At 42.3% G+C, this 27,360-nt stretch overlaps 2 protein-coding genes across 6 annotated transcripts in view; one reads left to right on the forward strand and one right to left on the reverse strand.

Moving 5' to 3' along the window:
• Positions 1-4,788: 4,788 nt before the first annotated feature.
• On the forward strand, positions 4,789-8,820 carry LOC143327223 (uncharacterized). Its single transcript, XM_076741462.1, has 6 exons — positions 4,789-4,879; positions 5,023-5,094; positions 5,244-5,327; positions 5,519-5,650; positions 5,763-5,813; positions 8,807-8,820. The coding sequence occupies exons 1-6, from the start codon at positions 4,789-4,791 to the stop codon at positions 8,818-8,820; spliced, it is 444 nt and encodes a 147-aa protein (XP_076597577.1).
• prdm16 (PR domain containing 16) overlaps positions 7,375-27,360 on the reverse strand; it is a 180,058-nt gene continuing 160,072 nt past the window's right edge. The window contains exons 6-16 of one of the 5 annotated variants that reach the window (XM_076741320.1): positions 24,034-24,235; positions 23,738-23,903; positions 23,305-23,458; positions 20,601-22,284; positions 20,356-20,443; positions 18,319-18,491; positions 18,054-18,131; positions 16,915-17,084; positions 15,205-15,376; positions 11,822-12,079; positions 7,375-10,808 (exon numbers count right to left, since the gene is read on the reverse strand). In XM_076741320.1, coding sequence (XP_076597435.1) covers positions 10,796-10,808; positions 11,822-12,079; positions 15,205-15,376; positions 16,915-17,084; positions 18,054-18,131; positions 18,319-18,491; positions 20,356-20,443; positions 20,601-22,284; positions 23,305-23,458; positions 23,738-23,903; positions 24,034-24,235 — 3,158 coding nt within the window. In that variant the 3' untranslated portion in view covers positions 7,375-10,795. The remainder of the gene's footprint in view (positions 10,809-11,821; positions 12,080-15,204; positions 15,377-16,914; positions 17,085-18,053; positions 18,132-18,318; positions 18,492-20,355; positions 20,444-20,600; positions 22,285-23,304; positions 23,459-23,737; positions 23,904-24,033; positions 24,236-27,360) is intronic. The other 4 variants (XM_076741325.1, XM_076741323.1, XM_076741321.1 and 1 more) reach the window with 4 other exon arrangements.

The following is a 27,360-nucleotide window of genomic DNA, read 5'->3' on the forward strand; positions in this document are numbered from 1 at the left end:
GGAGTGGAGGATGCTACACTCACTCTCCTTAACTTGCTCTTTAAACATCTTGAAGGAAGTGGGTGTCATGCACGGCTTTTATTCATTGACTTCTCCTCTGCCTTTAACACAATTCAACCGCACATTTTAACTCAGAGACTTTTAGAGCATTTTAACTTGAGTAATAATCTTGTGGGCTGGATTTTAGACTTTTTAACAAACAGGACACAGAGGGTCAGAGTAAATGGCTTTTTATCTGACAAGGTGTGCTCCTCCACTGGTTCACCACAAGGGTGCGTGCTCTCACCCTTGTTATTTATCCTGTACACTAATATGTGTCAGAGTGCTTTTAAGAACCGATTCATTTTAAAATGTGCCGATGATTCTGTTATTGTCAGCCTACTTCAGGGAACAGAAAATAGTCACGGCACTATCATTGACGACTTTGTCAAGTGGTGTGAGGACTCACACCTTCAGCTCAATGAAACCAAGACTAAAGACATGGCCATTGATTTTAGGAAAAATGCCAATACTCCTGAACCTATCACAATAAAGGGGCAAGTCATCGAACAAGTTAAGTCTTATAAATACCTTGGGACTATCATCGACTCCACTTTGAATTTTAAATTAAACTGTGAAGCTGTGAGCAGGAAGGGACACCAGCGTCTGTTCTGTCTGCGGAAGTTGTCCCGTTTCCACATTGACAGGACCATGATGACACCTTTTTATCGTGCTTTTATTGAATCGGTTTTAACTTTTTCACTTATGGCATGGTTTGGAAACCTTCCCATAAGAGAAAGGAACTCACTGAACCAGATCGTTAAATGGTCTGGTCGGCTTATTGGGGAGTCACTGCTGTGCCTAGAGTCGCTGTACACCAGGCAGGTACAGCGACTTGCCAGCTCCATTTCCATTGATGACTCCCATCCACTGGCATCTGAGTTCCAACCGCCCCCATCTGGACGGAGATTCAAAGTCCTGAGAGTTAGGACCACTCGCTACAGGAACAGCTTTGTTCCTGCAGCGGTCTCTCTTTTAAATAAGTCTTGACGCACTTTACTTTGTGTGGTCTGTCTTATTTTAATGTGGTCTTAACTTACTTACTTACTTATTTATTTATTGTTATCCCACTGTTCCTTGTATCATGCTTTTATGGTTTTAGCATGTTCTTAACAGGTTTCATATTGGCATTTTAATGAGATCGAGTGACTCTTAATTATTTACTTAGGCCTATTTATATTAGTCTCTTTACCATGATCAGTGAGCTGCTAAGAGTACCTGTCATGTCTCTTGTCTGTGCTGTTTTAACCTGTTTTTCTGTATGTGTCCTGTGTCTTTAATGTTTGTGTATAACATTTGAGATGCACTCTCCAAACTGCAAAACAAATCTACCTACGGGTACCAATAAAGTTACCTTGAACCTTGAACCTTGAACATGTCTGATGTCCTTGTTCATCAATCTGTCTCCCAGAGACCCCCAAGCTTATAACTTTGAGTCTACACTGTTTTAAGAATTGTGCTGGCTTCTGTATACTCATTAATCTCTGATGTTCCCTTACCAAAGATGGGCTGATTGAGCATTTCAGTTGTACCCTTTTGTCTATGCTGTCTCATTTTGTGGAGGATAATCAGTTAAATTGAGACTCTATGTGGTGCAGTTTAAACTGGATGTCCAGTGCACCAACGGGCACCACCTGTCAACCCTCAAGATGTATGTCACCACTTGAAGGAGAGTCCCTTTTGACAGAAGTGCGATGTGATTGAGCATGGGCCTCACTGATGACTGAATTAAATGCACATGTGACTGATGTGAAAGTTCAGATCAGACACAAAAGAGATGGTGTGTTTGTGGTTGGAGCACTCTTGTTTTGGGGGCTGTTCACAGATTTTAGAGCTGCCAGCGACAGCTAGAGTAGTGGTATAGTTTCTTCCAGCGTCTGGAGGGGAGGTCTGCTGCCTCTTGTAGTCGCCACACTTTGTTGCTTTCTGCCGCCTTGTTCAAGTGCTGTGCCTTAAGTCAGGAGTTTAGCCCTGTGTGTAGTGGGTTTTACAGTTCAATCGAAGCCATGTAGTGTCTTGTCAAGATGTGGCGTGCTATCCTTTGTAACCCTCCTCCCTTTTATGAGTTGTCTACAGTTGCTCACCATTTATTAAAGTTTGCCCTTTGTAACTCGTGCACTGAAGGCCCTGACTTCAGCGGCAGCATTTTCCTGTGAGATAAGATTCAAACCTGCATCAGTGATCTAACTGTCAACCCCATATTTCATCAAACCTGTCACTGTTTAAAGCCATGAGGATGTTTTTAACAAGGATTTTTTGCTTTGAGTGACTTGCATTGAATATTGCGAAGTAATTAAAATGTATTTAGAATTTGGTGACCTGATTAATAATTGATAGGAGCTTCAATTAGGTTGTGACACAGTACGTGAAGTTTGACAGTACCATTGTGTGTGTGTGTGCAGTTCTGCTGCATCTGTACTCTGCACTTTTTGGGAGAGACCAGTTCATGTCATTTAGGAAGACAGTGGCTGCGATCTCAAACTTCCAATGATGACTGCTGCTGTCTGCCACTGGATGTTTTTGTAACACTGAGTTATTGCTCTTGAGAAGCCATACTTTAATAACATCCTGGATATATTGAGGAAGCAAAGACACAGAAATGCTCATACTTTAATAACATCCTGGATATATTGAGGAAGCAAAGACACAGAAATGCTCATACTTTAATAACATCCTGGATATATTGAGGAAGCAAAGACACAGAAATGCTCTTTATTACTCATCTAACTTGGGTTGCTGGTAAGTCCTGTCTTATCTGAGCCAGTTATCAACATGAGGGAGGTCACTGTATCTGACTTTAATGCCATTAATGTTTGAACAGGTAGGGATGATCATTTTTATTGACTGTTCTTTCTTTTTCCACGTCTTCCGTATCAAATTATGGCACGGTGGCGCAGCAGGAAGTGCACGTGCCTCACAGCAAGGAGGTCACTGGTTCGATCCCTATGTCGGGCAAGGCCTTTCTGTGTGAAGTTTGCATGTTCTTCCCGTGTATGTGTGGGTTCTCTCCGGGCACTCCGGCTTCCTCCAACAGACCAAAAACATGCTCATTACGTTGATTGGTGACTCTAAATTGCAGTGGTGTCAAAAGTACACACATTTGTTACTTAAGTAAAAGTATAGATACTGCAGTTTAAAAACACTCTGGTAAAAGTTGAAGTATCACCTTGACATCTTTACTCAAGTAAAAGTGAAAAAGTATGTTCTCAAAAACCTACTTAAAGTATAAAAGTATAAAGTAACCTTTAAAAAATAATAATAAATTAGTTGATGCCACTATATACGTAGATTGGAAGCTTAATTTGAAACTGATTATACGTGTGGCCCAAAACACAGCATTATCATAAACCCATTACTGTCAAAGACAAAGCAACGAGAGGAACATGTTCTTTCTCAAACTTTATTGGAATTCAATTAGACGTCCAGAGGTAGCGGGTAGAGGTAGAGGTAATGACCTCTCACTACATGCAAACCCATAAATGGCATACCTCTCAGACGTTTCACCATCCTTTTCCAACTCAGACATGATTGATGTGTGCCATATATTTCGCATGTGTAGATTGTAGATCACTTGCTTGCTTACGACCTAGCTTCTGTTCTGACGACTTCCTTTTGTGTCAGCACAAATGGGATGAATCGTCTAACCAATGAGCGTTTGTTTTATATGATTCATCCAATTACACTTGACCTCATAGGTGAGGATTGGCGCCACTGATCTGTATTGGATGGCGCACACGACGTAAAAAAAATATAATGATTAAAAAAAAAACAAAAAACATTAAACTTAAACCAAGAGTAACGAGACTGTTCATTTTAAAAATGTAAGGAATAGAAAGTACAGATACTTGTGTGAAAATGTAATGAGTAGAAGTCAAAAGTAGGCAGAAAAAATAGTAATGGAGTAAAGTATAGATACCTAAAAAGTGTACTTAAGTACAGTAACGAAGTATTTGTACTTCGTTACTTGACACCTCTGCTAAATTGTCCATAGGTGTGAGTGTGAGTGTGAATGGTTGTCTGTCTGTATATGTTGCCCTGCAATCGACTGGCGACCGGTTCAGGGTGTACCCCGCCTCTCGCCCATTGCCAGCTGGGATAGGCTCCAGCCCCCCGCAACCCCGAAAGGGATACGCGGGTATAGAAGATGAATGAATGAAGTGTCCCTAACCCTTTCTCAGGACCTGACAGTGTCCTCAGCCATAAGGTGATTTTACACTGTAATTTTAACTTTTGATAATTAACTTTGTAGTCATTAAAATGTGATTAAACTAAGATTTCCAAGACATACTCACCACTGAGAGTAGATATTACAATACACCTTTTGCATTTTGGTGAATTTACTATTCACAGATTGGGAGTTACATTGCAACATACACGTGCCAATAAATCATTTATGTTTGTGGCTGTGATTTCATTGTTGTTTTCCACGTGATATCATCCCAGTAATAAGTGTTATCAAGCAGATCTCATGCACATGTTTTCTATACAAATTTCTGTTAATGATTGATCATCTTAAAACACTATTTAAGGCCGGGATTAACAGAGAAACTACAAAGATCTGCATGAACTGCATAGACTGACACTTTGAGAATGGAGAAGACCATGTGTTTTCCACTGATGCTGCTGATCTGCTCTCTCTGCACGGCTCAGCCTCAAACAGACTCTGACAATGAAATTATTTCACTTGGAAAGCAAACTGAACCCCAGAGTAGAGAGACAACAAATGTCTCTGGCCACCAACAGGCCAGCATGCAAGACATCCAGGCTGTGCTGAGGGAGATGAGCGCCTCCTTGGCTGAACACAGGGTGCAGATACAGCACTTACAGAGCGAGAACGAAGGTATGTAAGGTAGTGAGGCAAGTAATAAGCAATGGGAACCACTGCTTTGTTTCAGGAGATAACATGTCATAGCAGTTCATACAGAACAGAAAGAAGAGAAACATTTTTTTGACTGTACCTCATCATTGAATCATTGTTATTAGCACAGGCAGCCAAGCTGAGAGAACTGGAGTCGCAAGAGACTGAGATGGGCAAGCTGAAGCAACAGCTACAAGGTATATATGTGCTTAGTAATGACAAATAGATAAATGTCAAAATGACATATTAGAGGGAAGCACACTGTAATGTAAACAACGATGATACAATACTTTAACTGTCAAAGTCTGCTTTCATTGGACCGTGGTTCATTTCATGTTGATTCCAGCACAAACGGCAGAGCTGATCACCATGAAAGCCAGAACAAACACCGCAGAAAACCAGGTGGCGGCTCTAAAGAGAGATGGAGAAGGTAAGACCCAAAACTAAACTACAGATTTAGTATTTGAACAGTTAAGTTTGAATATTTGCATAATTAAACAGCCTCTCTAGAATGGTGAATAGCACAATGATTCACAGAGTAATGGTGTGTTTTCAGCAGATAATAACTGTACTGAATCCAGTAACATGCTCATCATTGCAACCATTGTCTCTCTCTCTCAGTCAAACAGGTGGCTTTCTCAGCCTCTCTGCTGGCTTCAGGCTCAGGACATGTGGGTCCATTTAACATACATACTCCTCTGGTCTTCGGACACGTCGTCTCAAACATTGGAAATGCCTACAACCCAAACACAGGTACTCACACATTTAAATAACAAATTCGACTTTTCTGCAATGTTGACCTCAACCTGGTTGACAGATGCTCCAACAGTCCATTTACAGTTACTGACAAAAAGTTGTCCCACAGGGATGTTCACTGCACCAGTGAGAGGAGCCTACCGCTTTGAGTTCTACATAGGTGCACATGGAAATGCTTCATATCCTTCAGGTGCTGTGTTGGTCAAGAACGGAGCCCATATTTTTCTTGCATATGTGCATCAGCCGTCCTATTATGGGAATGCTGCTAATGGCGCCACAATGCTTCTAGAGGTCGGAGATGTTGTTTTTTTACGTCTGTGGGTAAATACAAGGGTGTTTGACAATGTAAACCGACTCAGCACCTTCAGCGGTCATCTGCTTTTCACCATGTGAGAGGAGATCAGTCCTTTTTCTTCAGCTATATAATAGCAGTGCACACACTGTAGAGGTGTACCAGGGATTGTTGATAAAAGTGTTTCTTTTCTTTTATGTGAAAGCTGATTGACAACACTGAGTGGCAGCAATTACAAGAGCAATAATCTTTATGGTTAGAAAAGCATTGTGAATTTTTCATCTGTTCCCTTTTTCTGCATTTGCATCAATATACGTGGAAAGAGAGGGAATACTTCTGACTGCCAGATTCATTTCAACATGAGATTGATGAAGTGCAGGAATTCATAAGAAAGTTGTGGAAATGTTTGCTTTTTTATTTGTTTATTTTGACACGCATGTGCACTGTATCAGTACCTGCAAATTCAAGCCTCATTTGCTTTATTCGTCTTGTACATGCAAGCTGTCTGACGAAGCTTTGCAGAAACAATCATTTGTACATGTTAAATACTGTATGTTGTATTATTATTGTATTCTCTTATATTTGAATTAAAGCAAAAACATATTGCAGTGCTGTCTGTGGACTTTTCTTCAGTTCATGGTTCAGTTCAAGTTCTCGTAGTCGTGAATACTAAGTACTCGTAAGTGGGAACGTCAACATGTTGTCAAGCAGTTGCGTTTTTTTTTGTTTTTTTTTTTTCAAGCTTACTGTAGAACCCAGGGGGCTTTGCAGGCTCTTCTGTCCACTAACCATGAGGGTGTTTGTTACATGCTTTTAATCTTTTTGAGCTGGCACTCGGTGTTCCTCCATATTGATCTAGTATGATGTTACTGGATTAATATTCTGCTGCATTAATGTATATGTTGCATTTACTGCTGTAGATGTTTAAGGTTAATCTCATTTTAACTATCTTATATGATGTTGGCTAATTTAATGTACAATAATGCATCATATCCTGTAAATGCATCATATGCCCTGTGAGACCCACGTATCTTTAAAAAGTGAGATTTCATGAACTCAGAAAAACAGCCCTGTTTGCAGCTGTGTGCATTTTCCAACTAGTCCAAGAAGGTTTTTAAGCAGTTTATCTATCTGAGGAAGAATTTCTTCCCACGTACTTTCAAATGTGTAGTTTAGTACACATAACAGTCCAAAACCCAAATGTATCAATTTAACTATGATATAAAAGAGAAAAGCAGCAAATCCTTACATTTCAGAGGCTGAAACTAGGAAATACTCACACGTTTTACTTGATAAATGACCTACGGGTGAGATTAATTAATTGACGATTAAATTATTTCAGCTTAAGTGGCCCCAAATGTTGTCTTTCACTGATCATTCTCGCAGCTCACAAACACACACCGGACGTCTCATTTAAAAAGCACACAGGTTTTATTGCATATCAATTTCATGTATAAATTCTTCATAGCATTGGAAAGATTACATTTGGTATACATTGCTATTCTACAGAATTAACATCAGAGTCATATCTTTTCAATGAAATTTCTCTAAAGTACATCTTCAATAATCACAAGCATCAAAAGAACTGCAATTTCAGAATTGTTCAACATTATTCTACAATCCTTTATTGTTTTTCATTATGTCTTGTCCCACAAGTCTTTTCTATGTCTTTCAGAGCCACCTGTAAGGCAGTCAAGAACTTGAAGTCAAACCTACTAACCTAACCACATGTACAATAAGTGCATCTACGGATTTATTTTTTTCTTTTCTTTTTTTTTTTTCTCGTTTTTTGATTTGATACACATTTCACAAATGGACATCATTATGACTGCTAAACACGTCATGCACAATATCTTTTTTTTTTTGTTTGTTTTCAATAAACATAACAGAGGCGATATACAACTCAGATTCAAACAAAACAAGCACCATCCATTTAAACCCATATTTTTCAATGATATTTTTTCTTCAGACAAATGCATCATTGTTTTTCATTCTTTAAAATACTATACAGTTAAAAAGAAACAATATGTATATTTTTACCTTCTCCTGTAACAGTGGGGGGAAAACAGCAACCATGTTCTATTATGCTGAAACATATTTCAGCGACCATCTGCCAGAATACTTTCTGAAGTTGGCAAAATGGAATACTTCAATGCCTTCAATTCCTTTGCTTTACACAGCGCGTACTTATTACAGTAGTCCATGACATGAATTACTACATAGTCAACCTAAGAACATAGCAACCCAAGTCTTTACATTTTATAACCACGAGTTGGAAAACAATGTGTTTACCATGAATGAAATCTCATTCAGTAGAATTATAAAAAAAAAAGACTTCTGTCTTTAGAAAAATGAGATGATGCATCAGTCCCAGCATCACACTACCACCTGCTGTGGTGAAGAAAAATTACAGTGCTTCTGTTTCAGGTTTGTCTTATCTCTCCACGTCGAGCAGCAGCTGCTCGTCTACTGAAAGTGAAACTAGTCTGAAAATGTATCTGTGTTCTAAGTTCTAGAGACCTAAGCCTGATCAATTTATGGCTTGGACCCATATGGTTTAAGTACTAGTTTGAAAATACAGCATCAGGCCTAGTTCTGAAAGTCCCAGTACGCAGGGAGGATCAAGGCCACAATGATCAACAATGCTCACCCCCCTGCCTCCTGCAGCTATCTACAGTTATCTACAGTAAATGACTCGTGCCCTCCATGGCACAGCTACCTTGTCGACCACATGGAATGAGTTTTCAGTATGATCTCACAAGAAGAACGGGGAATAAAAAGTCAAACTCGTGATCAAGCGTTTCTGTTTTCCCCATCCAGAATCAAGTAGACTTTTTAAATTTTTTTTTTTTGTTTTACAGGTGTTGTGGACTGACCAGCAGAATTACGATGTCCATGTTAACACTATCTGTGGTTTCATTTACTCTCTCTCTCTGTTTTTTTTGTTTCATGAGTCCTTGCTTTCCTTCTTGCATGACCAGCGAGTTTGTTCACGCCAATGCAGCAAATGCTCATGCAGATGTAACCGAGTGTTTTAGACTTTTGGACCATGTAATATAGGACAACTAATTTTAAAAAGAATATGCACTGGTTACACAACATGTATCAAATGTAAGACAGAGGGAAAAGGGAGCTTGATGTGCTAGAAACTAGTCAGATTCAATAATGTGATGACGTAATGCCCTTTTCTGACATTCATAGTGAAAGTTGTCCAAGTCTGCCCCCCCACGCCCATAACACTGGAGCCAATTTGAACAAGACACATTCGGCATACTGGGTAAAATGGTTGAACTGAAATAAGGAAAACAACTAAACACTGCAGGACGTTACGATGCCAAATAGGACCTAAAACTAGCTACAGCTATCTCTCACTATAAATAAAAACAATTAATTTCATGGGTTCTTTCCATTTTGGCACACTAATGCTTCAAAACCAGAGATTCAGAATCTCCCTCAAGCTCTGATAGGCGTCCATTCCTTCAGCAACAAGAAAAGAGGGATAAAATGACTTTTCTTCATTTTCACACCTCCAGTCAGGACAAAACAACCAAAAATAAATACATACACACACGTCTGAAATCAAATTTATAAGAGCGTAATAAGAAAACAAACTATGACAGCAAAGGCAAGCCCCTTGGAAATGAAATGATTGTCAGAGAACAAAACATTTTCTATGGGTTATTTGGCACATACCACTCTTGCTATGAACATCTAGGTTATTTTGTACATCATATGACAATATCATACAATTTTGGTCCTTCTCTAAAATAATTATATTAACAATTTAGCACTGTGGTGCCTACAAAGAAACAATACTGTGGTATCTAAGAGGAAAGAAAGTAAATAAAATTAACAAATGACGATGAAATAAACAAGCAGAGAAAGACTTTCCTCGTTTTTTTGAGTATGATTTTAAATTCATATTCAGCATGATCAAATTGGGTAACCAGTTATGATGGCTAGTGTCCCAGACAATTCATTAAAATCACCAGTTGCTGTGCACATTTGAACATAATTCTCCGTGTAATCATTCAAAAATCAACAGTCTACTGGAACTGTCATTTCCTCAAGTAACATTTAGTGTGGTGCTATCGTTGATTCTGCAGTTATAACTGAAACAAGATCAGTAAATGAGTCGCCCATGATTGATGGGGAAACCTGGACACAATAGTGCACGCGCCCACTATGTTCCGAGTGAAACAGCACCACCTTGTGGACACGCAGTGCTGATGCAGTGCTGATGCTGCAGTGCTTGTGGTAGGCGGTGTACACAGACTTTAGAGACATACTAGTCATTAAGTGTCTTTATGAGAGCCTCACGTGGGGTCTCCGTGGTGCTGGGGTGAGCCTTGTGGACTTGGGGAGGATCAGAGTAACGCAGAGTTTCAATGCTGTTGAGAAGCATTCATCATGTCCTTCACATCAACAGGAGCTTAGCAGTGCTTTCTCTTTGACAGAGTCTTGCGAGACGCCTCAACTAGGGACATTCTCTCCCTCCTCTCTCTCACTCACTTACACATACATACATACACACACACACACAAACAAACACACATAAACACACATAACCACACGAACGTATTCTTTCTATCTTGAATGTATGTGACACTGAATTCTTGTCCGGCCTCCACGTCTTCTCACTACTCATGTCCACTCAGTCTCTTGCCTCTACCTATCCTCTTCCTCCCTCTCTCTCTTATTCTCTCTCTCTCTCTCTCTCTCTCTCGTCTAGATGTGGTTGAGTGGGTGAAAGCTGCTCGTCTCAGACGGTCCACCTCCCATGCTCAGCCAAGCGTCCAGAGAGTTCTGGGAGGGCGCGTGCAAAGGGTTGTTCTCGGAGAGAGACAGCATCATTGCATAAGCCTGCGGGAGAAGACAGGGGACTGTTAACAAGTGGAAACTGGACAGGTCCTCATTCACTATTTCTCTCTGTCCAATGACCTGCCAAGAAATTAAAGGATGAATTGGTTTATTAGGTCTTATTTCTGCTGCTCTTGTGATCATTTCTACAGGTAATAATAAGATTGTCTGACTGCTTGTGTTTCTTGCACCACCGGACTTCTGTTTTTATTGACACTACACCTTGTAATTATGTTCGATCAGACTGCTTTAAGGATGAAGATAAGAAAGATAAGAGCAGTTTACAGGCAATATGTTAGTAGGTTAGGTGAGAGGAAAAGACGTGAGGGGGCAGTTTCAGCCACGAATAACTACAAAACAACTTATTCTTTTCTCAAACACCTCAACATGTGAAAGGATCCCTCTCATGCCTTTATCCACCTTCCCCCTGTCTGATGTCTTTCCTGTCCCTGCCTCTTTTAGTGGACATCCAAAAGCCAGTCACATACCTGGGTTTTAGCCTGCCTGTACAATGTCTCTTTCAATGCCTCCGACTCTAGTGAAGTGTTAAATATGTCTTTAACGTCAAAGGGTTGCTCGCCACTGGCTGCTTTACGTAACCCCTCCAGGCTCTTGGGAAAGCTGGGCAGACCCTCCAGGTCCAAGAGAGAGCCCTCCTCCTCTATACACCTGCACACCGAGTGATGGGTGGATGGATGGTAGAAATAGGGCAGTATTGATGGGTCGGTTGGTGGACGGATGGATAGGGAAATGGATGGCAAGATAGATGAAGTGTTAACGCGATGGAGCGGGGGAGGAAAATTACAGGAGGACGTTTAGGTGAAGGAAAACATGAAGAGAAGAGAAAAGGAGATGTATGATTAATAAGAGGACAGGTAGAGGGAATAAATTAGGAGAAGAAAAAGGAGAAAAGAGAAGGAGCAGAAGCTGATCTCACATCAGCTGAGCTGAAACTTTAGAGTGACGGGAATCGAGAGGTTCTTTACTTCTGTCCGTCCAGTTAACAAAATGAATACCTGCGAGTGTGTTCATAGCTCATAGCTAATGGAGCTGTCTCCGTCTCTTCCTCCTCCTCGTCCTCCTCATACACTCCTGTTGTGACGGGAGACGGGGACTCTGGCGCCTCGTCGTGAGACTTCTCTGTCAGGCTGCCTTCCTCCTCCTCTTCATCGTCGCCCTCCACTTCCTCCTCCTCCTCCTCCAGCCCCTGGAGGCCAAGCTTGGAGTTGGACAGACTGTGGCTGGGTGGGCGCTCGTCCTCAGCCTGGTCCGCTCTGCAGAGGGATCAAAGTTGGAGGAGAGAGGAAGTGTCACTCATGTTGGCAGCTGTTTCTGAAACCACTGCCTTGCTCCTCCCGTGTTCGTGACATTTCAGTACAAGAAACAGGCATTTAAGGCTAATGTAAAGTTATATTTATCCAGTCTGTGGCACTGTGTGTGCTCAAGCATTGTTTCAAAAACAAACAACATTGGTAAAGACAAAAACAAAAACTGTCTGAAATTTCCGGACTAAGTATGAGCAGCCAATCAGGGAGGGTCTAAGGAAAAGATGCTTTAAATCTGAATCATGGCATAGAGGAGCTAAAAGGGAGCATATCTCTGGTTCTACTTCACTGGTTTTAAAAAAACATCTTCCAAATTGTCTATCATGAGGATCCCAACCTTATTTGCAAATGTAAATCGCTTAGTTTTTTTTTTTTTTTTTTTTATTGTTTACCAGCAATGAATGAAAAATGAGAGGGACTCATTTTAGTTTGTTCTGTGAGTGGTGTGTCCAGTCTAAACATCTAAAGACATGAGTCATCACAAGCAGAGAGAGAAACATAAATAATCTGTTGAGAGCATGCACAGCCCAACTCCAGTGTCCACACAAACAACATGGGTGCTGACAGTCCGCCTGGAGCGCCTTTCAAACGGCTTGCATGTGATTAATTGGCCCGCTCCTCAGACACAGAGCAGGAGATGCCCCGCTTCAGACTGGCTCCCCTCCACCCTGGAATGGCGGAACATACTCTGTGTGACTGAAGGAAGACGATGGCTGATCTGCAAACAGGCTATCAGCACACCACCATTATGACCTGCCATCTGTACATTTTCCAGCCAGCACCCGAACTCCCCCTCCATCACCCCCAGACCACGATGTCATGGCTCATGATATCATTTCCTCTGGGACGGCAAATTTACCCTTTCCATTTTTTGCCACACAGTGGACATTTATCAAATGAGACGGGATTACCTCTGGGAAGGGGTGCACAGGGACAGGATTGGGTCACACACAGTGGGTGGGTAAATGCGGGTAGGGGGACTTTGGGGGGGGGGGCAAAGTTCTCCTCTTTCAATCTAGATTAAATATCACCATAATCAAATTGCAGAGCTAGTTGGTGGGGGAAAAGTCCATGCCTGTGCACGGAGAAAGAAGCGTAGCTCTGACATAGGGGGCCCTGGGTTTTGTCATTTAGTCTAAACACGTCAGTTGGGTGTTTGTGTTAGCGGGCTGGGGGTATGGATATAGCGGGTGGATGGGGGAAGAGCTCCATCATCAGTGGATCTCCTAGATAAATGCCTCAACCTGAGTCCCCCCCTCCCCACTCAGGGTCCAAACTGCCAGCCATTGTAGCCCAGTCCCAGACAAGGAACCAGCTCCAACTGAGGTTTCATCCAAACCATAGAGCTCAAGTCGTGGTCCGGGTCCTGGTTCCAGCCCTAATTACGACCTGGATTGTGGTCCCGAGGAGAAAGATACCTCTTAGTCCTTCAACACTGCAGTGCTGGAAATATCTGTGTACATCTAAACCCTCTAACTTTTTTTTGTTTGAAACTTCCCACCCTCAGAGCAGCAGTGCTGCCTCAGCATCTACGACATCCCCGGCTTGGAAAGCGGTCAAACAAAGTTTTCATGTGAACACAAGAGCTACCAGGGGCTTTTATTTTGACTGGCCATGATGCTGAAAATGGAGTTTTAAAGGGGGAGAAAAATGTTGCAAGAGCGGTTAAGAGCGATTACAGATAGTCATCCATGAATGTGTGTTTGCATTCGGCGTTTGACTTCAGTCACTCAGAGGGAGAATAAACAGTGGGCTGTCTGGTGGGAGGACAGAGAGCACAATACTTAGTCTGAATTACAGATATTAAAACGTCAGGCCAGCTTGTTGTGGATGAGACTCAGTATTGATCCCAGATGGCAGAGGGGCTAAATTGCCACTGGGTCTGCTGGCCATAATGCGTGTTGACAAGAGGGAGGGGGGATGATGGAAGAAGAGACAGACAGAAAGTGAGACTACCAGAAAGGAATTCACATTGAGAATGAGAGAGATGAAGAGTGTCTCGAGTCAAGGAAAGAAGCAAACCACTGACTGAAAGAGAAAAACATTTCATCCTCCCTCTCTTTCCCGACACCCTCTTCTTGCCTGAAACCTCTGAAGCTTCCCACCAACTGAGCTACTAACACTGAAAGCATTTCGGGACTTAAACTGCGGAGCTGACCTTTTCATCCACCATTTTCATTAGTGAGTGGAGAAAACACACACACACAAGACGATCACTCCTGCCAGAGTTAGCGGTAAGCAGAGCAATTTACCAACAACAGCGGCAAACAGCAGGTATAAACTGCAGTTCTTCACAAAGACAGTCTGAATGAAAGTTCAGACGTGGCTGAAATGTTTCAAACTGGAAAGATTTTGGTTGTTGAGATGAACTCACGCTGTGTCCAAGTCCATACAACAAACAATTCTAAGCAGGTGTTAAAGTTACATAGTGCTTAAAGGTGAACAAAAGTAATACCTTGTGCTTGTGTGCTGTTGAAATACACCTTTATCCTCCAACACCATGAACAAAAGAAAATTAGAAGAAACTAACAGCTGCAAAAACTCAAATAACTGCAAAGATCTTAGAAAACAAACAAAAAAAATAAGTACATCATTGAAAAAACATTTTAATTTTAGATTTGTAAAATTTTGTTCTTTAACACAAGTATTAATGACTGCCAGTTAATCCAACTGCAACCACAGTTTGGAGCTGGGACTCAGCTCTGACGTTGGTGATTAGTGCCATACACATTTAAGCCACTAGAGAGCACTGTGCACCAAGTACAAGCACAGATGTGTGCAGGGCGAAGGGAGAAGAACTAAGAACTCTCACACAACACACAAAATGTGTGTTTCTGCTTTTGCATACCTGTCAGGACTACAAGTCCTCATAAGAGGACATATATAAGCGAGTCTTCAGTGAGGACATTTTACCAGTCCTTTCTGCTTTAGAGTTGGGATTACAGATGGATTTAAGACGAGGTTGGGGTACGAATTGGAGCTTGGCATGAAGAGCAGAAGGTTAGACTGGATCAAATGTAATCAGTAAAGGTCTTAATTCAAATGTGGTCCCCGCGAGCGAGTTTTCTTGTTACCTCTTATCCGTGGAGCTGGAGGCCTGGTTCATCTCAGCGTTGGAAATGAAGTTGCGGATTTCTGAGAAGTATGAATCCTCCTTCTCATCTAAAAGTGCATGATTGTCTGGCTCGGAGTTTGGGGAGGAGATGGTGGTTCCTAAGTTGGAAAGCATCCCAGACTGTTGGCTCACTGTTGGGGAAAGCGTGCAGACATACGCATTCACACACATAAACACACATGGACACACCAGCCACACACAGACACACACAACCAAATACCCGAGCATGATTAGTCTGATGATCGTCATTATTCACATTTTAATATAAAGTCAAAAAGATGAGATTATTCATGTTCATGGGATTTGTGCAGAAGATAAACATTGACAAAAGACAGAGGACAAACTTTGCAACCTTTCCACAGAAAGACTTTGGTATAATGTGTGTTCTTACATTTTCCTGCATGTTTTTACTACAGGAGAAAGGCACAGTTTCATATGAGGGGTTTGAACTGAGGACCCTGCAGTTCATGGACAGAGTCTTTACCCCAATGCAACGGGGGCAGCCCGGTATTTTGTCTGTAAAGAAGGATGTGACACTATCCTGGAAGAACTAAACTAAACTACGCTGGTTGTTTTCTTCCTTTCCATGTAAAAGACATGTTTGACTTTTAGAATATCAGAGTCCCGTTAGCTGTCTCAGCACTGGCCCGTCCCTCTCTGTAGTCGGAGCTGATCAGACACGCTCTTTACCGGCAGCACGCGGCTGATCATTCACAGTTCCACCACAGTCTTCTACTGCTGGCCAACGTGTAGTCAAACTCAAACCTTACTGTGTTTTTTTTTTTTTTTTTTTTTTTTTTTTTTGCATTTATAGGTTTGGAAAAATATTTTCCTGTCATGGTGTTTTATTTCTGCTCTCTTTCTTACAGATTCTCTAACACCAATCCTGCATGAATCACAGCAGTATTTAAGGGGAAAGGATGGTGTAATTTACAAAATAGTGAAATAGCCATATTTGTGTTTAAGTGCTGGAGCATGTGTCACATTTAGAAAAAAAGATAATAAACTCCAAATATACGGCTTTGCCAGCAGGAGCCAGGCAGTGTTTTCTTAGTCTTATATTTGCAGTTAATAATTTTAGCAGATGCCGTTGCTTTAATCTGACTCACAATAAGGATATATCAGAGAAGAAAACAGCTGGTCTCTCTGCCACAAGGAGCTCATTTGCCTCCTCTGAACACATTCACATCATCAAACAATGGCATCCTTTGGTATATGAGAATGTAGTTTGCATGTTGGTGATGTGACAGCAGTTTACAGCTCCTCTGGGATGAAGCTGTATGAGGTGGAAACCACGTGTGCTGCATTCATTTCACAAGCTTGGATCACATGGAGGTAAACACTCAAACAGGCAATCACTGAGCTGAAAACGTTTGCGTTCCATATTCAGCGGCACACGTCCATGTTAGACATAAAAAGGCTGTTTTTGGAAACACAGCAGGAAAAGTAAGTGTGAATTCTGTAATTAAGTGGCTTTCCTACTTTAAATAATTTGCAGCACCAAGTTAAACATTTATTGGGGTGAAGATTTGAAATTTTCCAAATGGGTAATGTGAGCCATTCATTATTCAGTCCATTAACATAATATAAAATACAGAGTCCCTGTTTAATGACTACACTTCAGTTCTCACAGCCTGACTTTTCTGAGGCACAGATGTCGCAAACTGACCAGGAATGTTCTCATGCTCGTGCTTCTTGAGATGGCGGTCGAGGTTGGTTTGCTGACCAAAGCAGCGGTTGCACAGGTGACACTTAAAGGGTTTCTCCTTGTTATGGATGTTGCGAACGTGGCGTTGAAGATTGGATGAGATGCTGAATGAGCGGTCACAGTATTTACACCTGCCAAAGGAGAACAGAAGGATGTGAATGTAGGTGTAAAGAACAGCACAAAGGCATCGTGAGCAGGGACTGCCCTTCAGCTGGAGATAGAGGCAGGATTCATGGCGACTTTATTATTCTGCTGCTGAGGTGAGCAACAAACTCTGTAAGACTCAACTTGTTAAAAAAAATACGTGGAAGGAGCAATTGGTTTTAGACAGTTTTACGAGGAGCACAATTTAGAGAATGTTTCTGTATAGTCCTGCAGTCACCTAAAAAAAAAAAAACCTGAAGAATTTAAACTACATAGCAGTTGTGTTGCCATAGATATCCATTTTAAATCCAGTATTCATGACTGACTTTTATACGTTTTCGTCCAATTTTCACCAGGGATGCACCGTTCTGACGCCACAGTTCAGGCCATCTGTTCTGAGTTGAGGTATTTCCAGTTTCCAGTGCTCTCTTTTTCCCAAAATAAAATATTTTTACCACAGGGTGTGGAACTCAGTTGGGATCATTGTTATGTAGTGTAGTGAAGTAAAATTAGGCCAGGAATAGCTCCGACTCTAAAAAGTCAGCAGCCCGCCATGACTTACTGAACGTAACTGACGTAATAAACGTACAGTTACATGGATGGCTCAAGTCTGGCTGATGCCTGATCCAATTCTACAGGCCAGTATTGGCCCCCAATAGCTATATGGCAGATCGCAGGTGCATCCCTAATTTTCTCACCTTGTTTAAAATAAAACACAGATGAATTTATAGACATTTAGAACAAAAAAAAACAGCAACAAGCCTGGGTCTCCTGTTGATTCAGCCAAGCACAAACAGAAGAAAGTCTCAGAAAAAGCAGTGACAGGCAAAGTCAAGCGCAGAGAACAGCAGTAAGACAAGCAGACAAAGGGAAATGCATCAATGACAGCGTCTGTGGGAGCAAAGAGCTTTTCACAAAGATTAAAGACCAGGCTGAGCTTGAATAGAATAAAATACCTGTAGGGTTGTTCCCCTGTGTGTGTCCGCAAGTGTCTGGTGAGGTTTGCCGAGCGAGGGAAGATTTTCCCACAGTACCTGGAGGGGAGAGTGGACAGAAAGGCACAGAAAAAGAAGCAGAAGAAAATGTAAGGACGGTTGAGTAAGATGAAATTAAATATCTGTGTAAGTGTCACTGCAAACATTTTATGCAACATAATACATTTTCATGTATGTGAACACCTGATTTACACAGGAAATAACACACTGCACCACGAACACTTACCTGCAGGCGTAACGCTCCTTGCCCTTGCGGAGGATGGCGTCTGAGAGGGAAGGTGGTGGCGAACGGAAGTTGAACAGTGGATGAGCCGAGTGTTGCAGTGAATTGGGCGGCGCGTCCAGTTTTAGAGCGCCAAAGCTCTCCAGCTTCTCTGTCATGTTCTCCATGGCTGACATCTGGGAAGGAGGAGCGTGAGGTGATGGTAGAAAACAAAAAAACAGGGAACAAGTAAGATAAAAGGTAAGTCAAGAAATATTTTTGTTTTTTTTTTTTAGTTTTCAAAGTGGATCACATTCACTCAAACAGATTGTGTATTAAGGCTTTAATGATAAACCTTGCAGTGACAAGCTCATTGCAACAGTGCTGTAATCACACCTCAAGATAAGGCACTGAATTTGGTTTCTGTGTGTGTGTGTGTGTGTGTGTGTGTGTGTGTGTGTGTGTTAAAAGAGAAAAGGAAGCATTGAAAACAAAGACACAATGTCAGAAAAAAACCAGGGAGCGAGAGAAGGAGACAGAGAGCGGAAGCAGTGTATCAGAGGTTAGCCTTGTTGTTTGTGCTAAAGGCGAGTCACCTCCATGACCTGTAACACATTCAAAAACGCTCAAGTACCATTCCTCCAGTGCGCCCTCCACACACCCTCACCTCCAGCTTCAGCCAAGGCTTTGTTCCCTACCTCTTGCCTTCTCCTGCTGAAGCTACTGTTGCAGGCCGGCAAACTGGCTAAATGAGGCATTCAAGGGCCCCGATCAGAGCTGTACAATACAGTTTGAGATACCCCCAACTGATAGCCGCTTCCCCTCCCCTAGAAGCTTGTGAACAAAGGGGGCCGGTTATGTAGGAGTTTATTTGCCAAAAACAGCTTACATCCTTCCTTTTTTAGTGAATACGGGATGGGAGAGACACAGGGACAGACACTCTGTCTCAATGTGTTTATTCGCAGTCTGAGAACGGGTGGAGGGGGAGAGGGTGATTCCGTCATGAGCCTGAATTAGAGGTGGCATTGTGTTTGGATCAGTGGAAGTATCACAGCTGAGAAACTCTGATATGAGAAGCTTTTACATGGGAGCCTGTGAAAACTTTTCATCCTGGGATATTGATCAATTACGATCTCATGCCTTCATAAAGCAGCAAAGAGGAGATTGTTTAGGCCATATCGTTATCATCCAATGATGAATAATACAATAACTCATTTGTTAAGAAATAACTACACACATATGATTAATGTCATACGTGTAAAAGCATGTCCATGTGTAAATTTATCTTTCTGCTTATGCACCAAATGATTGTATTGCAAAGTCACTGTTGATAGAGGACACAGATTTCCAGGTCAGATTAAACTGTTTCCCCAACGAGAGCCCCCCATTCTCCTGGAGACAAACACAGGATGTCCTTGATGGACACGGTGCTATTATCTAGCCAGCCAGCCAGCCACAGAGAAAAAAAACTTGGAGGGGGCTGAGTTATTAGCTTGCCTGTGGGCTCCCAGTACATGAAACAATGCCACAACTAAGATTAGCGTGGCCAAGAGAGACAGTTTGTTACAATTCAAACAGTTATTATTCTCTCTTTTATTAATACTATCATTCCTTGTAATCAAGATTTGTAGAGGCAGGGAGGGTCTGGGGACAGCCAAACAATGTGACTGATTATCAAAGGGGCTGCGATAACAGACTGTGTCTTCTGAAAAAGGTAGAAGTGACGAGGTACACAGGCGCCATTCAGTAAACAAAGGAAGAAATCATACAGAACCCTTGAGAAAATAACATCAGCACTGTGGAATGATGATGCATAGGGCCCTATCAATTCAGGCTGAAGCAGCGTGGGAGGCAGGAGTGAGGTATTTTCACATAATACATGGTTTGAAAATAATAGTCAATAGCATCTGGGAATAATAAGCCTGTATGCAATACCTGGAGGTCAATTCCCCTGTTTGGTATTCCCTTGCTGTAGTTTTTGTTCAAAGTACATGTACCATTTATTGCTTCTTAGTGCCTTCCTAGGTTTGAAATGTGTATGTGTGTGTGCTGTAAGCCCACCTGTGGATGGAAGAGTGGCGGTGAGGGCCTGAGGAACTTTTCCTTCAGAGCTCCTACAGGGTCGAGTAGCTTCCTCTTCTCCACCCTGCTGGACCAACAACAAGGCAGAGGGTTACGTACCAAGGTCAGAGTTCATCTACAACACCCAACCATACAAGAACCTCTACCTTCAATGTGTGAACATGAAAGTGTTGATGTTGCCCATGTGGATATAGCAGTTTCTGGTCTAATCGGGGCTGAAATACCTGTATATGGGGTCCATGAAGAATGCTGAGGGCTTGGCGTAGTGCAGGGGTGGGGGCTGGTGTGGTTGTGCCTGAGGCTGCTGGTGCTGGGCAATGGAGGATTGGTGCAATAACTGGGAATGGGGGTGTGGAAACCCAGCTGGGGTTTCATCCTTGATGGAGACCCCCTTTCCAACTCCGAAGATGTGGTTCTTTCTATTTTGTGGCTCAGCTGCCACACCGTTATGACCACCTCGGCTCCGGCTGCCAATGCTGAGGTCCAATGGCTGTTCTTCACCGCTAGATATTGCTAAAGGTCCACTACTACTCCCAGTACTACTGTTGGGGTTTGAGGGGTTTGTTGGGGTGGAAGGAGGTAACTTGGTCTCCTTGGACTTTGTGGTGAGATCAAATGGTGACTCTGCTGTGGGGACAGGGGCTCCTGGAGCACCAGAAACCAGCTTGTGCAGCTGTTCGCGTGGTGACTTGGGCTCTGCTTTAAAGAACATGCTAGGATTGAGGGTGCCTCGATCAGCACTGAAGGGATAGAGGGAGTTGTGGAAGTTAGGCAGGAACTGGAAGGGAAACATGGAATGGTAGGGCAATTGACCCATCTTCTTCTCCTGATGAAGACCAATCAAACCTGGACCAAAATATTTCTCAGCAATAGAGGCGATCGCTTTGATGGAATCTGTGGTGGCTGCATTGGCATTTGTGGTGGTGGGTGGGAGGGCTTGCTCATCGGGTGGAGGAAAGAAGGAGGGGTGGGATGATGCAGAAGACAGAAAAGGACGTTCGATTGGGAGGTTCCCTGAACTAGACATGGCTGATACCAAAGCACTGTTCGTGTCTTCTAACTGGTTGCCTTCTTGACTTGATATGGCCCCAGATGGCTTCCTTCTTTTACCACTTCGCTCACGTTCACTGTCTCCATCGCTCTCCAGGTCAGAGCCATCACCTGAAGCAGTACCAGTGGTGGTGTCCAAATCTGTCCCACTTGTGGTATTAACGTCTTCAAGGTCACTACCGTCAGACATATCTACCATCTTGGATTTTGGCTTGGCTTCTCCACTAGAAGACAAATCCAGTTTGTTTGTCTCTTTTTCTTTGTCTTCCAGCAGACTGAAACCATTACCTCCATTGCTGTTTGTGGAGCTGACCAGGGACAGCGGAGGGGCATCTAGGGGACTACGAGGGAGCTTCACCTCTTGACTGCTGCTGCCCAGTGGACTCTTTATCAACGGACTTGCCGGCAATAAAGGTGGTCGTGGATACAGTGATGGGGGGAAGATACCTGGGAAACCATGTGGGAGGGATGGGAAGCCATGGGGTCCTGGGGAAAAGGGCAAGCCAGCCTGAGGGTGAGGTCGGGAGGGAAAGTAGTCAGTGAAACCTAAACCAGACTGGTTCAAACCTGCAAGGTGGGGATGGTGGGACTTGGCCTTGGCCATGATAGGGCTGGAGCTCATGGGGATGCCAGGGTTGAACATCCCTGTTGGAGAGCCATAATGGTTTTTTCCCTCACAGAAGCGGCGATGCTTATTGAGGGAGGAGGTAGTGCTGAACAACTGCCCGCAGTCCTTACACTTGATCTGGGTGCGGCAGTCAGCATGCATACGCTTGTGGCGGCAGAGGTTGGAGAACTGGGTGTAGGATTTGTGACACACCTCACCTGGGGGAGCAAAAAGATGCAGCCCATCAGGGCCTGGTTAAACCCATTTTAACACTGTCTCTAACTTTGTATACCAAATCAACAGCAACACATACATCTGAATGGAAACTGCTGATTAAATAGCTGCAGAAAAGGAAGGGACTGTTTTCTATGAATGAAACCAACCACGACTCCTGCAAACACATCATCCCTGATTTATTGTATCTACACTCTATGTATAGTAATATTAATAATAACTATAATAGTGACACTTTATTTGTATGCCGCTTTTCATACAATAATTGCAGCTCAAAGTGCTTTACAACAAAGATAGAACATGTACCAAGTGCTTCACATAAAAAAGACAAATACAGCGATAGGAAATGAATGCAAAATAAGACTAAGAATAAAACCCACTTCATAATAATGATAATAATAATAATAATAATGGTTAAAAATAATATACAAATAAAGATGAAAACAGAAGCATCAAAGATCTCCACAGTCTTCTTATTCCTTTCATAGAGTGGCTGTAAGCAATTAGAGACTTAGTAGGAGAGAACTCAGAAAGTATTTCACGTCGTATACACACTCTACCAATCAGTGCCGCTGCCTGTGAAGCATTTTACTGCCAAATAATTTCTGAAGATATGCAAGAAAGATCATAAGATACATATGTATTTAGCTGTCTTAAAGAGAGTCAAAAATAGGTCTCTGATTACCATAATGTAATGACAAAACTATGAAATTAAATTATCTTTCATTATAATAAGTAGTCCAAATTAATCTAAACTATTTGTCATGGAAAAACAGCAACAGAAATAGAAAAAAAAGAGTGTAAGTGAACAGGTAAAATGTATTATTTACAGTATATAATCAAATTAACAGCATTACAGACATGATCCCTGGATCAGTGTGTTCAGTTCATAGAATGCAAAAGTTGGTGAAGACTGCAGGGTGATGGAGAGGTAGACGAGGAAGAAAGAAAAAAGGTCTAAAATACATTTCAAGCTCCAAGTTTCAAGGCTCAAGTTAAGAATAAGGCGTTCATTAACTTCCAAAGCTCTCACTTACAGATAAAGGGTTTGACACTGCTGTGGATGTGCTTATGCTGCTTGAGGCCTGACGAGGTGGCAAAGGTCTTGCCACACTCGGGACACGTGTGAGCGCGCGCCCCCACGTGCTGGGAGCGGATGTGGCGCTGGAGGTTGCTGGGATCTGTGAACACCTGAAATTTGAAATAAGCATATAAAAAAACAATGTATACACTATAATTAAATGTGCTAAAAAAAATTAAATTAAAATGTTCCTGTTTGTGTTATATTTTGCCATTCTGAGCATTGTTAATGAAAATATACAGTGTTTTCATTGCTTTGATAATAAACTACTAATGTCCATATGTTGCTCTTTCACAATTAATAAATCTATGTCCAGCACCGTTACAAAAGAAGCCTAAAAACTGAATATCTGAAGTAGATGAAGCCTGTGTGTCTGGTGCACAACTTACGTGCTGGGTATGCTGTACCTTATCACAGTTTTCACACTCAAAGCGCTTGCCACTGTCATGTGACATCTGGTGACGGATGAGGTTAGACTTCCAGTTGAAGGCTTTGGGGCACTGGTCACACTTGTACTCCCTCTCCTCTGTATGGACTATCATGTGTTGGCCCAGACTTGATAAGGAAAGCACAAGTGAATTCATTCAGTCATAAAGTCTCATTTGTAACCCAGAGGATAAGCAGACTGTATGTGCTGAATGTGTATATCTTCATGTTTAGACGTTGCGATCATGTGTCTGTGTACCTGTACTCATTTGGGAAGATCTTCTCACAGTCTTTACACTCGTGGACGGGCTCGTCGCTGTCCTCGCGTTCCTGTTTGAAGTCTTCTCTCAGTGTGTCAAAGATGGAGCCGGTACTGGAGCACGAGTACTTCTGATGCCGCCGCAGCTCAAGTGTTGAGGAGAACAGCTCATCGCAGTCTTCACAGCGGTACATCTGCTCCTCTGCACATACACGAACAAACACACACAGATTTGTTTCGCCGTCACACACTTCAGCTCCCTGAAATATACTGAAATCTGCCTTAAAGGCTTGAAGGAAACTTTTACACACATTTGATATGAATAATAAAACCTCAGCCTTTTAAATGGCACAGTTTTACATTGCATTCTGTTTTTATTTATGTTTTCCACGGCCTCCCATGTTTTTTCAAATCGGGGTTGTAACTGGGTCCAATTGTTTTTAATGTATGCAAACACAAATTACATTTTAAGGAGTCGAAACAAAACCAGCTTTGATGTGCACAAAGAAAATTAAGTGCTGGTTTACATCCTGGTATTTACTAACTCCCGCATGTTGCATCATCCTGAAGATGCAGAACCAAGTATACGGTCGTATGAGAAAAAACCTCTTGACACTGAAGAACAAAAATCTATTCCCTATCTCTGTGTTAGTTACAGCTAAATAGACCCCCATTAAATGGTAAAAGCAACAATCTCGCAATTGACGTTCACATAAAAAGGAAATCAATTAGCAGTGAAATGTAGCCTTCATTAACGCAGTTAATTGCTTGTTAAAGCAAGTGTTTGCTTGAGACTTTAGGTGTAATAGCACACAGGGGAAACAATAGGGGCTGGCCTTCCCCCTCCATGTTGATAACCTTTACAATACTTCTCACCACCAAGGTCAAATGCATAAAACGCAGGCCAGCTTTTTCAATAGCGAGTTCCTGAGTCAGATGCCAAGTTCAACAGATCAGGGGAAAGCCCAGTGGAGTGTCTTTGTGCACGGGCATGCGTGTGTGTGTGCATGTGTGTGTGTGTGTGTGTGCATACGTGTGTGAACATTTTCCAAAAAGAATGAGCCACAAGGAACAGAGGTAAGCAGGGGCAGAGTGGCGCCAACCCCATGGTGATTTCAGCGCCAACCTGCCATACCCTCTTTGCCATGACCCAAGCAGCCAGCGTCTGAGTCGGCCCACCAGGTGTCCCAACACGCCATACACACCCATCCATCATTTCAAGCTGCACTAAATGAGTTTATCCAAAATGACTTACAGTGCATGGCTCACCTGTTTTCTACTGCATGTGACCGTTTATCCAGCTGGAACTTCTTGGACACATTAAAAGGGCATTAGTGTAGCAACATCAATGTGTCTAACCTTGGGGAGAAGGATAAATGACCTTCTGGTCAATGGGCCATTACGCTGAGCTCAAATGCTAAACTAACTCGCTCACTTTGACACCAGCATGCGCATATTTTATGGAGATCGAGTGTTTTACTGTGAGATAGTTGCTCAAACATCTCAACACTCAGATACTTTTCATCCGTCACCGTTGATGTTTTTGAAAAAAAGAGTAATAAACTTTGTTGTTTTAAAACATATTGGGGATGTGTGAAAATGTGAGTGTGAAAAAAATACCTTGCAGCAAGGAAAAAATTCTCAGAGTGGATACTCAGGTGCACATGTACGTGTTTCCGAGAGGATGCATGTAATATAAAGGTGCTTGCGTGTGTGCATCAGTGTGCCTGTGTTTTTTCAGTTCGTCTGGGAGAGTGGGGTGGGGTGGGAGGTGGAGGGGTTATAAAGGGGAGACTAATAGCTCTCTGGGAGACGAAGGGAAGCACAATTATGTGCAGTTTAGCAGCTAATCTGGGAGCATGGGTGAGGTCTCAGGGGACTCCTCAAGTCCTCTACTTCAAATTCCTTCTCCGATAAGCCAGACACAGAGAGCAGGGCTGCACTGCCAAGCTCCCACTCAGCCCTGCTACCTTTCTCTCTCTCACACACACACACACATGGAGATAAACACACAAAACAAACACCCTCATCTCTACAGTAGGTTGACTGCGTCTCTTTGTCCACCGCTCTGTCTGCTTTTCTGTCTCTCTGGCTCACAAATAAACATCTTAAAAGAGCAGATGAACTGTTGCACCTCATCCCTCTGTCACACCAACACAGCGCCACATACTTTGACTCACGCACAGTCTGGCAGGTGGAGAGTGTCTCTTTTCTGTCTGCTCTACCTCCATCACTCTATATTTTGCGTAATACACACAGAGGAACTGAAAAAATCATTTACAAGTCTGCCCGGTCTTTGACACACTCCTACAACATGCCAATCTGCTTCTTTTCAATAGTCAAGCTTGCTCTGAGCTCCCGTTTCCTCCTGTTCCTTTGGCTTGGAGATCTGTGCATCATGCGGGGGTGGGGGTGGTGGGACTGGTTAGCAGAGTATCTCACGAACATCTTGTTCTCCCCTCCACCATTTTATAATCAATGACAAGTAAGAGTAATCAGATTTTTTTTTTTTTTTTTTTCATCATTCATGGTTCCAGAAAGACTGGAAACACAACAAAAACAATGTTACCTGACAACAGCAGTTCACCACAATAAGTCCAAGATGTTTAAGGAAATACAGCGGAAACATGGCCCCTTTTCTGCTCAAGTGAACTTTGAAAGAAAAGCCTGGATTGACAGTGAGCAGCTGTCCAAGTTAGATTATGAGATAAAATGTTAGACATATTCAGTCTGACATATAGAGGCACAGTTGAAAGGTAGTGAGCACAGTGAATCAGGTTACCCACTCAGATGGAGGACGGGCGGGTGAGAGCACCTAAAAACATGGCGCACAGTGTACAGCAGGGTGGAGGAGCACTTAACGCACATGATCCTGTAGATTTTCTAGTTACAACTCAAACGAAAATATGCAGAAAACTACAGATAGATAAATTATGGGATATATCATCTATTTAATCTAACACCACTGACCTGACAGCCAGTGTTAGGGGATAGAATTTTGATTTGTCAGCATAAACTGTAATTTAAAAAAAAAAGGGGGGGGGGGGGGGGGGGGGGGGGGTGTTCAGGTTACCACATCAGGTTCAACCAACTTGTTTCTTTTCAATTATTGAATCATTTATTTAATACATTTTAATAATTTCAAATGCTGTTGTTTTGCTTTCTCAATTTTGTAATTATTTTTGCAGTAAAAGCACCATTAAAAAGCATGGTAAAATATGTTTATTCCAGTTTTTTTGTTTTAGTTTTTTAACCCCGAAAACGGGGCCCATCCCCGGGGTGACAGAGTCACTAACGCACGCAAAGTCCGTCAGTCTGATTCTGTAT

This window comes from Chaetodon auriga, chromosome 10 (assembly GCF_051107435.1).
Source record: "Chaetodon auriga isolate fChaAug3 chromosome 10, fChaAug3.hap1, whole genome shotgun sequence".
Taxonomy (NCBI): Eukaryota; Metazoa; Chordata; class Actinopteri; order Chaetodontiformes; family Chaetodontidae; genus Chaetodon; species Chaetodon auriga.

What these genes read in the sequence shown, in the direction of transcription:
- LOC143327223 (XM_076741462.1), top strand. Translation starts at nt 4,789, where the DNA reads ATGCAAGACATCCAGGCTGTGCTGAGGGAGATGAGCGCCTCCTTGGCT. An exon ending in CTTACAGAGCGAGAACGAAG is followed by an intron (nt 4,880 to 5,022) that starts GTATGTAAGGTA and finishes CATTGTTATTAG; the next exon opens with CACAGGCAGCCAAGCTGAGA. An exon ending in TGCCTACAACCCAAACACAG is followed by an intron (nt 5,651 to 5,762) that starts GTACTCACACAT and finishes GTTGTCCCACAG; the next exon opens with GGATGTTCACTGCACCAGTG.